Source organism: Azolla caroliniana, unplaced genomic scaffold (assembly GCF_043228905.1).
Source record: "Azolla caroliniana isolate FFs.n. ecotype wild unplaced genomic scaffold, voAzoCaro1.0.p SCAF_13, whole genome shotgun sequence".
NCBI lineage: Eukaryota > Viridiplantae > Streptophyta > Polypodiopsida > Salviniales > Salviniaceae > Azolla > Azolla caroliniana.
The window spans coordinates 758085-770000 of NW_028230448.1; the positions used below are offsets into that span (position 1 = coordinate 758085).

The 11916-nt window shown below is 40.0% G+C and overlaps 1 protein-coding gene across 1 annotated transcript in view; it reads right to left on the reverse strand.

Annotated features, from left to right (window-relative positions):
• Positions 1-8681: 8681 nt before the first annotated feature.
• Positions 8682-11916, reverse strand: part of LOC147855909 (uncharacterized) — a 4741-nt gene continuing 1506 nt past the window's right edge. The window contains exons 3-5 of the mRNA XM_087329587.1: positions 11581-11894; positions 10718-11451; positions 8682-9571 (exon numbers count right to left, since the gene is read on the reverse strand). Coding sequence (XP_087185713.1) covers positions 9272-9571; positions 10718-11451; positions 11581-11894 — 1348 coding nt within the window. The 3' untranslated portion in view covers positions 8682-9271. The remainder of the gene's footprint in view (positions 9572-10717; positions 11452-11580; positions 11895-11916) is intronic.

Here is an 11916-nt window from a genome sequence, read left to right on the forward strand (position 1 = left end):
TGATTCATTTTCCACCGATTTCACAAAAATTCACAAAACTTCATCTCCCAACCCGTTCCTTGTTTAATCTTGATTAGTTTAAACTCAAATTTGCACAAAATAATTGAAATATAGTGTTAATAATTAGGTAATTAACTAGGGTTAATTAAGGTCAAATTATGTGAGTATTGATCAAGCAGCGGAAGATTATGTGATTTTTGTGTGTATGTATGTGAGAGGAAGTGAGAGAGGAAGATACACTTATGAACAATAATATAAATGGGGGATGATTAACAAGAGTGTAGCTAAAGACCTTTCTCTATATTAATAAGCATCAAGTTACAAAAATACCCACAATGAGGTATATATACAACTCATGTGCAAGGGTGCACATGTGTGAGTAGAATATAGGTACAAGGATGTAAGTCCTATATTAAATATACTTGGTAGTGGAGGATCTGCAATGTATCCCTACTTACGTACAAGTACAAGATCCTATTTGAGGATTTAAAAGGTCAACACACTAACTAGATTCTATCTAGGTAACTACTAAGTTACGTGGTTAACTAAATGGCTAAACTTAGTTGAGCTTGATATCTCAACATGCCCCCTCAAGCTCAAGTATGAGGCGCCTGACGTCCTTGTTGGGCTTTCGGCTTCATCCACTTTCGTCAGGCTCTCGGCTTTCTTCGGCCTTTCCACAGCAGTTTCAGTTCCTCCCCCTCAAGCTTGTGATGAAGGCTTGTAGTGTTAGAGGGTTGAAGGCCGAGTGCTTCCATCCGTCGTGGTTCATGAGCCGCTTCTGTAGAGCTTTCGAGCTCTTGTTCAGCCGCTACATTCATCGTGAAGGCAAAATGATAGGCCATATACTCGTTATACCCAAACCGAGTGACCACGTTCTTCTCTCGTGATGAGCGAAGAAGTTTTTCGCTTGCCAATGTGAGCGCCTTCTTTACTTCGGGTGTCTAGTGAGGGAGCTGACACAGCCAAATCACTATCATCGGGGTGGTCGACCTTATATTCGGGCATCTTACCTTTTCCTTTGTCCAATTTCAAACTAAGTTGGTCGCGATATGTTGTGGTTGTGTGAAGGCTCATGTGGTCCACTGAGCTCGGTAGAGCTTGGACTGTTGTTTGGTAAGGAATTGGTCGAATATCATCATCCGAGTTGACATCCAACTCTTCCTCGATCGGCTCAGATGGAGCCGAATCGGGCTCATACCATGATGTTGATTCATCGGAAACTATGTCTTGACTTACCCGAATAGCTCGGGTCGAGGAATTAAAGCACTTGTATCCCTTTTCCTCGAATGAGTATCCTACGAGGATACATTTCTCTGACTTCACGTCGAGCTTCTATTGTTGTTCGTTTGGGATGTGTACATTCGCAATGCTTCCGAACACTTTGAGGTTTGAAAGGATTGGCTTCCTTCCGACAAAGAGCTCATATAGAGTTAGCTCATGCACCCCATTAGTCGTGCATCAATTCATGAGATAGACGGTCGTGGATGCCTCTTTGGCCCAATAGAAATTTGGCATGTGCTTCTCATGCATAATGGCGCGTGTTGCCTCGAGTATGTGCCGATTCTTCCTTTTGGCGACTCCATTTTGTTGGGGTGTGTGTCGGCATGAGTATTCTCTCCGAATGCCTTCACCTTGGAGGTAGGAGATGAATTCGTCCAAGAAGTACTCCTTGCCTCCACCCATCGTAGGCATCAAATATGTCGACTGGTTTCTTTTTCTACTTGGCTCTTGAGCTTTTGAAAGTGGGAGAGCACTTCACTCTTCTTCTTCATTGGGAAGATCCACGTGTAGTGGGAGTAGTCGTCAATGAAGGTGACCTAGTAACATCATCCGCCGATCGTCGGCATTTGAACCGGTCCCCATACATCCGAATGTATGACGTCGAGGAGGCCTTTGCTTATGTAGCTCTCCTTTGGAAAGGGAAGTCGGTGTTGTTTGCCAAGTTGACATGCTTCGCACACTTGGTCGACTCGTTTCGACTCAAAGGCCGGAAGTCCAATGACAACTCCCTTTGATTGCATCACTCGAAGTCGTTTGAGATTGATGTGGCCGATTCTCTTGAGCCATAACTCGATGCTCGTCTCGGTTTTGAACTTGGCCGATTTTACCTCATCCGAATCGAGAATAAACATTCAGCCTTGTTTTCTTCCTCTAGTTATGAGTCGGCCATTCTTTTCTAAGAAGCATCCTTCGTTGTTAAAACGAACTTGCATTCCTTGCTCCACGATTTGGCCTACCTAGACCAAATTCTTCGTTATTGTAGGCACGTGCAAGACATTCTTGATGCAATTGTTTTTACCGTTGTTGTCGAATGGAACGTTGCCGATGTGGCGAATGGGATGTGTGGTATCATCTCTCATCTCTATGTAGTCAGGTTGATCTGGCGTTCTTATGTCACGAAACCACTCTTGGTGTAACGTTATATGGTGTGATGCGCCAGAGTCGATGAAAAACACGTCTTCCGAGTTGGAGGTGCTTATGGAGTCGGAGGCTGACATAGAGTTCGCTCTATGTCTCATTACAAATAGTCCACCATAGTCATCGTATTCAGAGTTGGTGGCGTAGTTTATGAGTTGTCGGCTTGTCGAAGCCAACTCATTTCTTTTCTTTCGGCACTCCTCTTTGCCGTGGCCGATTTTGCCGCAATAGTTGCAAGTAGTGGGCCTCATTTGCCAACCTTGTCTAGCATGGAAGCTCCCCCTTCTTCCGAAGGTTCCTCGATGGCTTCCGTCTTGTTGTCGAAGGTTTGAGTTCCCTTTGTGAGATGGGTCAAATCAACCTCTTCTACCGCCACGACCTCGTCCTCGGCCACCATCCGAATTCGATAAGAACATTTGTCCTTCCGACATCTTGGTCTTGGTTCGGACGTGGTTCTCTTCAACCAATAACATTGATTGGAGGTCGAAAAATGAAGGAGGGTTTTCTCTCGCTAAGATAGTCGTCCTTATCGGGTAGAACCGATGTGCATGGCCGCACAAGCATACTTGAACCATCTCGTGTTCGTCGACCTTTACATCGATGGATCCAAGTGAGTCGCAAATGCTCTTGATCTTGGCGGTGTAGTCCGACATGAGCATATTTTTTTGTTGTATGTTGTTCAACTCTTGGTGGAGTTGAAGCTTGCGGGCGGTCATGTTGGCAGTGAAAATTTTCTTTAAGTTCGCCCACTTTTCTTTAGGCGTCTTGGCATCTCAAATGGGTCTCAAATGTGGCTAAGCATGTGGTAATGGACACATGTTGCAAAGCAATACATTGCCCGACTCGCTCCTTGCTCCCATGCTAGGCTGTTGGCGTTTGTAATGTTGGGTTTGTTTCGAATGCACCGTTGATGTAGCTCCAATACCCTTGGCCGACTAGGTATTGGTTCATCTTGTACTCCCAAGATGAAAAATTGCTCCAGTCTAGCTTTTCACTAGGGAGCGAGCTACCCATTTGTGTGTTCATGTTAATGTAGTGTCTTCCTTCTTGGCTTTTCTTCCTATGGTCACGTACACATCCTATGTAGCGACACTATGGTAGCGGATAACAAGATTTGTCGTCGGTGTCTCGAACACACAATCACGGTCAACGGGAACTAGAACACCAACGAATGGGCTTAGTGGATGTACTAAATCATATGCTCTGATACCATGTTAATAATCAGGTAATTAACTAGGGTTAATTAAGGTCAAATTATGTGAGTATTGATCAAGCAGCAGAAGATTGTGTGATTTGTGTGTGTATGTATGTGAGAGGAAGTGAGAGAGGAAGATACACTTATGAACAATAATATAAATGGGGGATGATTAACAAGGGTGTAGCTAAAGACCTTTCTCTATATTAATAAGCATCAAGTTACAAAAATACCCACAATGAGGTATATATACAACTCATGTGCAAGGGTGCACATGTGTGAGTAGAATATAGGTACAAGGATGTAAGTCCTATATTAAATATACTTGGTAGTGGAGGATCTGCAATGTATCCCCACTTACGTACAAGTACAAGATCCTATTTGAGGACACACACTAACTAGATTCTATCTAGGTAACTACTAAGTTACGTGGTTAACTAAATGGCTAAGCTTAGTTGAGCTTGATATCTCAACATATATATTATATTAAAAAATTTTAACTTATAAGTTCGTTAGGGTGTGCCAATACAATGAGAAAATCTTTCAGCTCCATTACATGGATTAGCAAAGAAGAAAAGGAGATCATGAAAATGTAGATAGAAGTATAGCTATCAAGGTAAAGAACACAAGTGAAGCTTTAGGGGGAGATCCTCGAGTTCGGGAACAATCCAACGAACGATGACCATGTATCCTTTTGTCAATGTTGTTCTTGCACACCCTCTTGATTCGCAACCCTAGCTCTCTTTGGATTTCAATAGTAGCACTTCCGCCTTGTCTACCTTGTCTCTAACTTGCCCCCCAAACAATGAGCCCTCTCCACTTTTTTATAAGATTCGGGAACCTTTCACACGAATAAAATTAGTGGGTTCTTCTTTAGTTTATCACACACCATGCTTTTTTATCACTTGCATGCTCTATTTTTCCCTCTAGCACCTAATGCTAGGCTCTAGCAAAAAAATCTATAATTATAATGTATAAACCATTCCATTCATTTATCCACTTACTCTCCTACAATTCAAAGAGGACTCAAACCTCTAACCTTCGACCCAAAGAATAAGCTCCTATTGGTTAAGCTAAACCTTTTTGTTGATTATATACACTCGAACTTAATATACCATTCAATCTTTTTTACATTTCTAGTTTAACTTTTTTCTTCCTAGTATGCATTTCCCACATCACGACAACGGTGCTACGAGTATATGCATGAGTTAAATCCTCAATTCTACCAATATCAAATAAATTTCAAGAAGTATTCCACATCCATCAAGTAGCATTTATACAAGATGAACTCTACCTACTCGGCCCTCATCAAAGATCTGGGTTTGTGTTGACTATTGAAAGCTAAATTTGGACACCATCTATGATTCCTTTACTTTGCCATTCATGGACAACACCATGGGTGCCGTCATCATGCACGCAATGCATATCTTGCTCAACAGTTTCAACATAGACAATCAAATACATGCACCTATTGTTGAAGAAACCTTAAGTCAAATTCATTTTGTGAGACGTCACATGTCAAATGTAGCATTTCTCTATTACCTTCAACGTAGTTATGACCATATGCACCAAGTGAGTTTCAAGGTATTAGATTACCAACTTCCAAATTTAACAAATGTTGGAATTTGGGCCACATCATACTTTCAGTAAATTATCAAGCAACGTTTATAATGGAAATTTGATTATATATATCTTATTGTTAGTTTGGTTATGATGAAGCATGAAAGTCATTGGAGGACAAAATATTTGTCAGAAACTCTTAAATACCCTAAAAACTGACATGAACGTGATAAATTGTTCAAATAATCAAGGCCATTTTGGGGAAATACTAGGAACGTAAGGGAATTTGAGAAAATAAAGAGAAACTCGTCAATATTTCAAAACATCCTATCCCCAAATAGTTTAGTGAGCTTGGGCATGTGAGCTATTTTATATTCCTGAGTTTTCTGACAACCCATTGTTTTAAAGAAGGTTTAAAAACTAGGATAAAAGATAGATTTTTCTTTCAGTGGTATTGGTAATTTCCACATTTGCCTTATGGTTCCCATTAGTATAGAGTATCCCCTCGAAAATGAACCATTTAAGACAAAAAAACACTGACCCCAAAACTAGATAAGAAGAACCAGCTCACAATCCAACCTTAATGAATAAACTATCTTTTTAATAAAAATGAACCATTTAAGACAAAAACATTGGCTCCAAAACTAGATAAGAAGAACCAGCTAACAAACCAACCTTATAATGAATAAACTATCTTTTTAATAAAAAAATGAAAAAAAGGTAATATAAATGAAGATTAAATCAGAATATACTAATAGAAATTTGTAGTCAACTCTTCTTACATAAATTAAAACGTGAGGATTTCGGTAAAACCAATGCCATGATCTATATACATGGAGAACTCCGAACAAGTTACACGATGGGATGTGTAGATATTGAATCATGTCTCTACTATGTTGCCGGCCCAGCGTGATCGCCCGAATGTTTTGAATGACCATTCTTGAAATAGACGAAATTTGAATGCGATAAGAGAGTAATGAAATTAATAAAAACTAAAGAAGAAAGCTTCGAGATATACCCGAACAAAGGGAAAACAATAATGAAATTGAGAGTGGCTTTTTCGAGGATTGACACGAAATTTTTTTTATAGCATAAATTCTGGAAAGTGTCAAATTTTCACTTTACGGCGTGTTCTTTTTGGAGGTATGGACAAAAAGACTTATTGTACTTCCATTAATTGGAAAGGCCAGCGTTCTCTCGACAATTATCTAAACTTTTAGCATGTGCCACTATTTCCACATTGGCCTCCCCAATCTTGAAAGTCCTTGGTTGATGTGCACACGATTTTTCTTTATTATGTTAAGAATCTAATCTGCTCGGCTGATGTGCTTACTACCAGAAATGTCTTTTAGGTACTTAAAAGTGAATTGGGAACACAATGTACATTCAAATATTATTATTATTATTAAGATAGAATTTCTGGCTTGCGGAAGGAGCTTGACGAGTAAGTATTAGAACATGCCAGTTGTCATGAATGATAACATCTAGCTAGAGATTTAGAATCGACGAAATGCATTCAGAACATGAAAGTTAAATTCGAGTTGCTTGCAAAACACCATAGTACAATCCGTGATGGAGTGACATGAATGATATTTCCATTATTGCCTCCCCCCTCAAAAGCAAGAAAAAAATAAAAAAGGTAAAGCGAACGAAATGAAACTTTCATCATCAATTAAAGAGGGGAGGGCCACCAAAATTTTCAAAAACAAGGCCAAATCTTTGAGTAAAACGAAGGTACGAACGAGAGAGCGATAAGAGGACAATAAAGGGAAGACAAGATTCATCATGTTAGTGTCACCACTTTTTATCCGACTAATGGCATAGCCTCTGTTTTCATGGGAATATATGTAGCTCTTGTCTATCCAACAAAGCCATTGTGTGTATTTTGATCTAAACTAGTAGAACATTGAGGACCATATCCATGCTTTATTTCTTTACATGTGTTCCTATTTACTACTAGCTATCCCTGGAATTTGTAGTTGTTTTTGACTTTTCACTTGACCAATTAAACACCCTTCCACTCACCCAATACCACATCACCCACTAGCAACATTGAGAATATTCTCGCAACAAAGCAATTGGTTGTATTATCATACAAATAAATAAAGTGTCTCATGGATACGGAGGGTTAGAGTCGCTTTTCATGGCAAAATACTCATTCATGCTCATTTCTTTAAGCCAAAGAATGTTGTCAAGTTCAAGCCTCTAATCCTGTGCACAATAAAAACTCTAAACATGTTCGTCACACACAAACACACAAAGGAAAGAGGTCTAGGTCGATTACAAGAAATAATGTGCATGCTTAAATGCGATGTAATTGGTTTCGATAGTTGCATATTCTATCTCAATCGAGACTCGAGAACTAAATGTAATTGGTATATCTCAACTGTTTTCTTTCTTGAAAGTAGATTATGTGCAGAGCATGCATGTGTGGCAATAATATTCTACATAATTCAACTCTAGCAAATAAATATTAGGACCCTTTATACGAGTTCTTCTACAAGTTAATAATGAAGTATGCATATGTATAAGAAGACAAACCAATGTATTGATATGTCAATTTCTAGGTAATGGGTTTGCATTGAAACTTTAAAAAATACGAGGGAGAGTTGAATAACATCGTTTCAGCTCCATAATTTGTTTCGAGGTTTAGTCTAGAATATTCTGCAAAGCAGCATTTTCTCTTAATGGGCCAAACCAAAAGGACTATCGTTTACTTTTTTCACTTCCAAAAGACGTTCTCAACTAATCCAAAGACCATAACCGCTACCATCGAAAAATTAATAAGCCCCAAGCGCAAGTACCTCTTGCTACCAACACTTCATGGGTAAAATACTACGTTCAAAGGTAATTGTATGTGTTAAGGTTTAGCTAAGCTAGAACAAGTTATTTATAGATATAATTTGAGGGCCATGCATAGATACACATACATGCTACACAAATGTTTGACATGTCACTATGGTTGTATCTGTTCATGCAATACATGAATACATGCATGTCTGCATACATACATATATGCATAGGATTGATAGTATATGTGTAATATGCTAGTGCATGAATATATTGATGTGGGTGATTGTGTATTATGCATGTGCTTATGTGTGCATGGTAAAATGCAAGTACCAAGGTGGGGGGTACATATATCACTGACATCCTATATCATGGAAGTTTACATAGCCAGTTTGCTAGTAAAAGGAAAAAAAGAGAATCCATATCTTTTCCATCCCATCATGATTAAGAAATCCAATGTCAATTGCTTGTTTGTATGATTGAGATGCCTGTGTCAATCAACTGTTTGGCAACCGCAAGGTCATTAGTTCGATACACCGATATGGGGGAATGTAGTTTTAGGAGATTGTGATATTATGGAAGTGGTTTGATTTGAACCCATATATAACCTTTTGGTGTGTTAATAGCTTAATAAAAGCCTAAACCCACTTGGATAGATTGGCTCCATCATGAACAAAAAACATTTAATTATTTTTGAGAAACACAACAAAATACATTGTTAAAATCAAAAATAAAAACATGTTCACATTATTTTCACCTGCAGCAGTTCTTTTGAGGAGGAAATGCAGGTCTTCCTTCCACAAGAAAAAAGCTTTATTTATGAAGATGGGCCTTGATATGGAAAATATTGAAACCGTGGGTGTGGTTTCTCTTAGGTTTTCGCTTTTCCGACATCAAGCTAAAACCATACAAGAAGAACCAGCCAAGTAAAACAGTTCCACTCCTCTCATAAGCATATAACTTATTGATGGCGAGTCGAGAGGGCCATACACAACAGCAAGGCTTCTTTCTCTCAAGGGGGTAAAAAAAAAAGGGGAAAAGAGATAAAGAAAGAAAACCCTAAGGTTTTTTTCATGGAGTCCATAAAAGGCTCATACATATACCAAGGACAAAGGAGATGATAATATTCATAGTAAGAAAAACCATAGACTAAAGCATAAGCCTTACAATCCTAAAAAACACCCAACAAAAAAAAAGAACCACGAAAGGGAGCTAAGATTGACACGAGAGACGCATTGCGCTATCTTGTTTGGACGGAAGGGAGCTACCTCTTTAAACATAAGAAAAGAGATACGAATGGTTGGGTTAGAGGAAGCCAATGTGATCCGAAGAACCTCGCTTGAAGTCGAGAACAATAGAAGGTTGTTTGTGGAGTGGCGGGATTTGAACCTTGGTAGGTGGTGGGGAGATATTGCCGTGAGATGGACCAATGATGAGCCTTCTCTTCTTATAATTCGCTTTGAAACAAGCTTGCCTTAGCCTCTTGGTCCTTTCGGCCAGCTCCGTCCCCGGCATCTCCTCCATCAGTTTCTTTTGTTCCTCCAATTCCTTCACTGCATTTAACACCCGTTCGGATGTCTTCACTCCTTGATCCTTGGCCAAATCCTATATCCATATTATTTAGCGAGTCAAAATCATGGTCCAAATCAGCCTTTTAACAACAAATAAGGTTTAAATTAGCCTTTTATGTATCAATCACAACTATCTCTACATGGTTCGAATTACTACACACAAGGTTTCGGTTTAGCTTGATTTGACCAGAGATTGGTTTAAAGGACGGAACGCCTTTGGGGCATGCGGAGTCTACTAAGGTAGCTGAACATAGGTGAGCGAACAAGAAGTTTTAGACATTCATCACATGTCAACGAAATAGCCCACTTCCCGTCTCTAGCTGAATATACTACAAGCTCTAGACATTTCATTTCTCAAAGGTGAGAAAGAGCCTCCTCTGTTTCCCAAATTAGCTGAATGTCACAAGAAGTCTTCAGACATTCTTCCTATGAGGGAACAAAAGAGTCCCTACATGTTCCACCACAACGAGCTTCTGGATGTTCAATGCTACAAGACCTCACTTTCCCTCACGTTTGTTTAAGTAAGACTGTTCCAAAAGAGTGGATGTTTTTACCATGTGGGAGAGAGGTTCATTTTCCTTCATGTTTTTCTTACAGTGTTCAACAAGCACAAACATTTCTACATGTCAAGTCAGTGCATACATAGCTAGATCTGTCAGGGATATACATGTTTTCCGATGTGGGGAAGACCTCACTTTCCCATATGTTTTCGTTTAAGACTGTTCCAATAGAGTGGATGTTTTACCATGTGGGAGACAGGTCCACTTTCCTTCATATATTCTTACAGTATTTGTTAAACAAGCACAAACATTTCTATATGTGGGAAAGAACCAACATTCCCACATTCTTCCTTTCAAATGTTCAAAGGCGCATAGACATTTCTCTTGTGGCCGAGAACCCACTTTAGATATTTTCCCATGTGAGAAAGACCACACTTTCCGATATGCTTCCTTGAAGATGTTCAAAGAGCATATAATGCTGTACAAAGCGAGGGTCAAATATATATATATATATATATATGGGCTTTCATAGGTGAGCTAAAAGCATACCTACTTAGGAGTGCATTGGGTCCATCAACATAGGTAAGTATACTCCATCTCACCTAAATATGCTCACTAATGATAGGTCCTAATATCACAAGATGTTTGAAAAGTGAATTCTCGGAAATACATTTGCTTACCTGGATATTGTTGATCAAGCTTTCCAAGCTCTTCATCTTGCGATGTGGCCAACGTGGTATGCCAAACTCTCGGCACCGCTTCTTAAGGACTGTTAGGCCAACTTTGAGCTCTTTGGAGGCTTGGGTGATGGGCATGTGGAAGTATTGAGAAAGCTCATGAAGGGTTATCTCCGTAATCCTCTCGCTAGTGCTATTCGATCGAGCCCGAGCTCGGTTAACATTGACCTCCCCATTACTTGGGGGGAGTGGCCCCCAGTTCTGGGTCACACTACTTTCCTCTTTCCAACTATGATCAGTGGATGCGGCAGGAGACTCTTGGAACGATTTCTCATGAGTAAATCCACCAACAATATTGCTGATTCTCGCAGCCGAGAGAATGCCACTAGATCTAGTGCATGAATTCGAGTTCATTTCCGATACCACCTGAGCCCTGAGGGCACTGGTACTGGTACTGATGCTGGTATTGGAATTGAGATTGCTCTCATCACTAGATGAAGATGGTGTAAATTGCTTCATTCTCGCTCTCGGATAGAAGAACGCCTTGTCATAACACATCGGGCTATCGGGGGCGAAACATTCCACAGAGAAACAGCTTTCTTCGGACATCATCAATGGTTGCGGAGGGAGCCAGTCTTCTTCATTGTGCTCCGAGAGGGAGTCGGAGATATCAAGGTTCAAGTCTAGGAGGGCATGATGGTCTTGTTTCAAAGAAGAGCTTGAGGACTTATGAGGACCTGAAACGACAATGTCTTTAAAACATCTTCATGTCATTCCAATTAGGGTTCAATCAAATACATGTAGAAATGGCATGAACCTCACTCTATACAAGGCAGAAGTGACATGGGAGACTGATTAATAAATACCTTGCTGAGCTGGTGCTGCTTTTGGCACGGCGATTTGCAGCACTTTCGGGCTCGCCAGTTCCAAATCAGAGCCCCACCTCTGCTTCAATCCTAATGGGCACAGTGTTAATCTCAAAGAATTCGAACCATATCGTTGGGTTCGGCCGAATGGTTCCCCTTCAGGAGAAGGTTTCCGTAACGGGTATATCGTCAAGCTTGGTGAATTCCAGCCACAAATTTTCTCCATGGATTTCTCAGTATTAGCTTTATTACTAGCTCTCTCCACCAAGATAAGGTCTTGCTCTAAGGAAGGAATAGACTTCAAATCAGCATTCCTGGGTACAAGAGAGAAGAAAA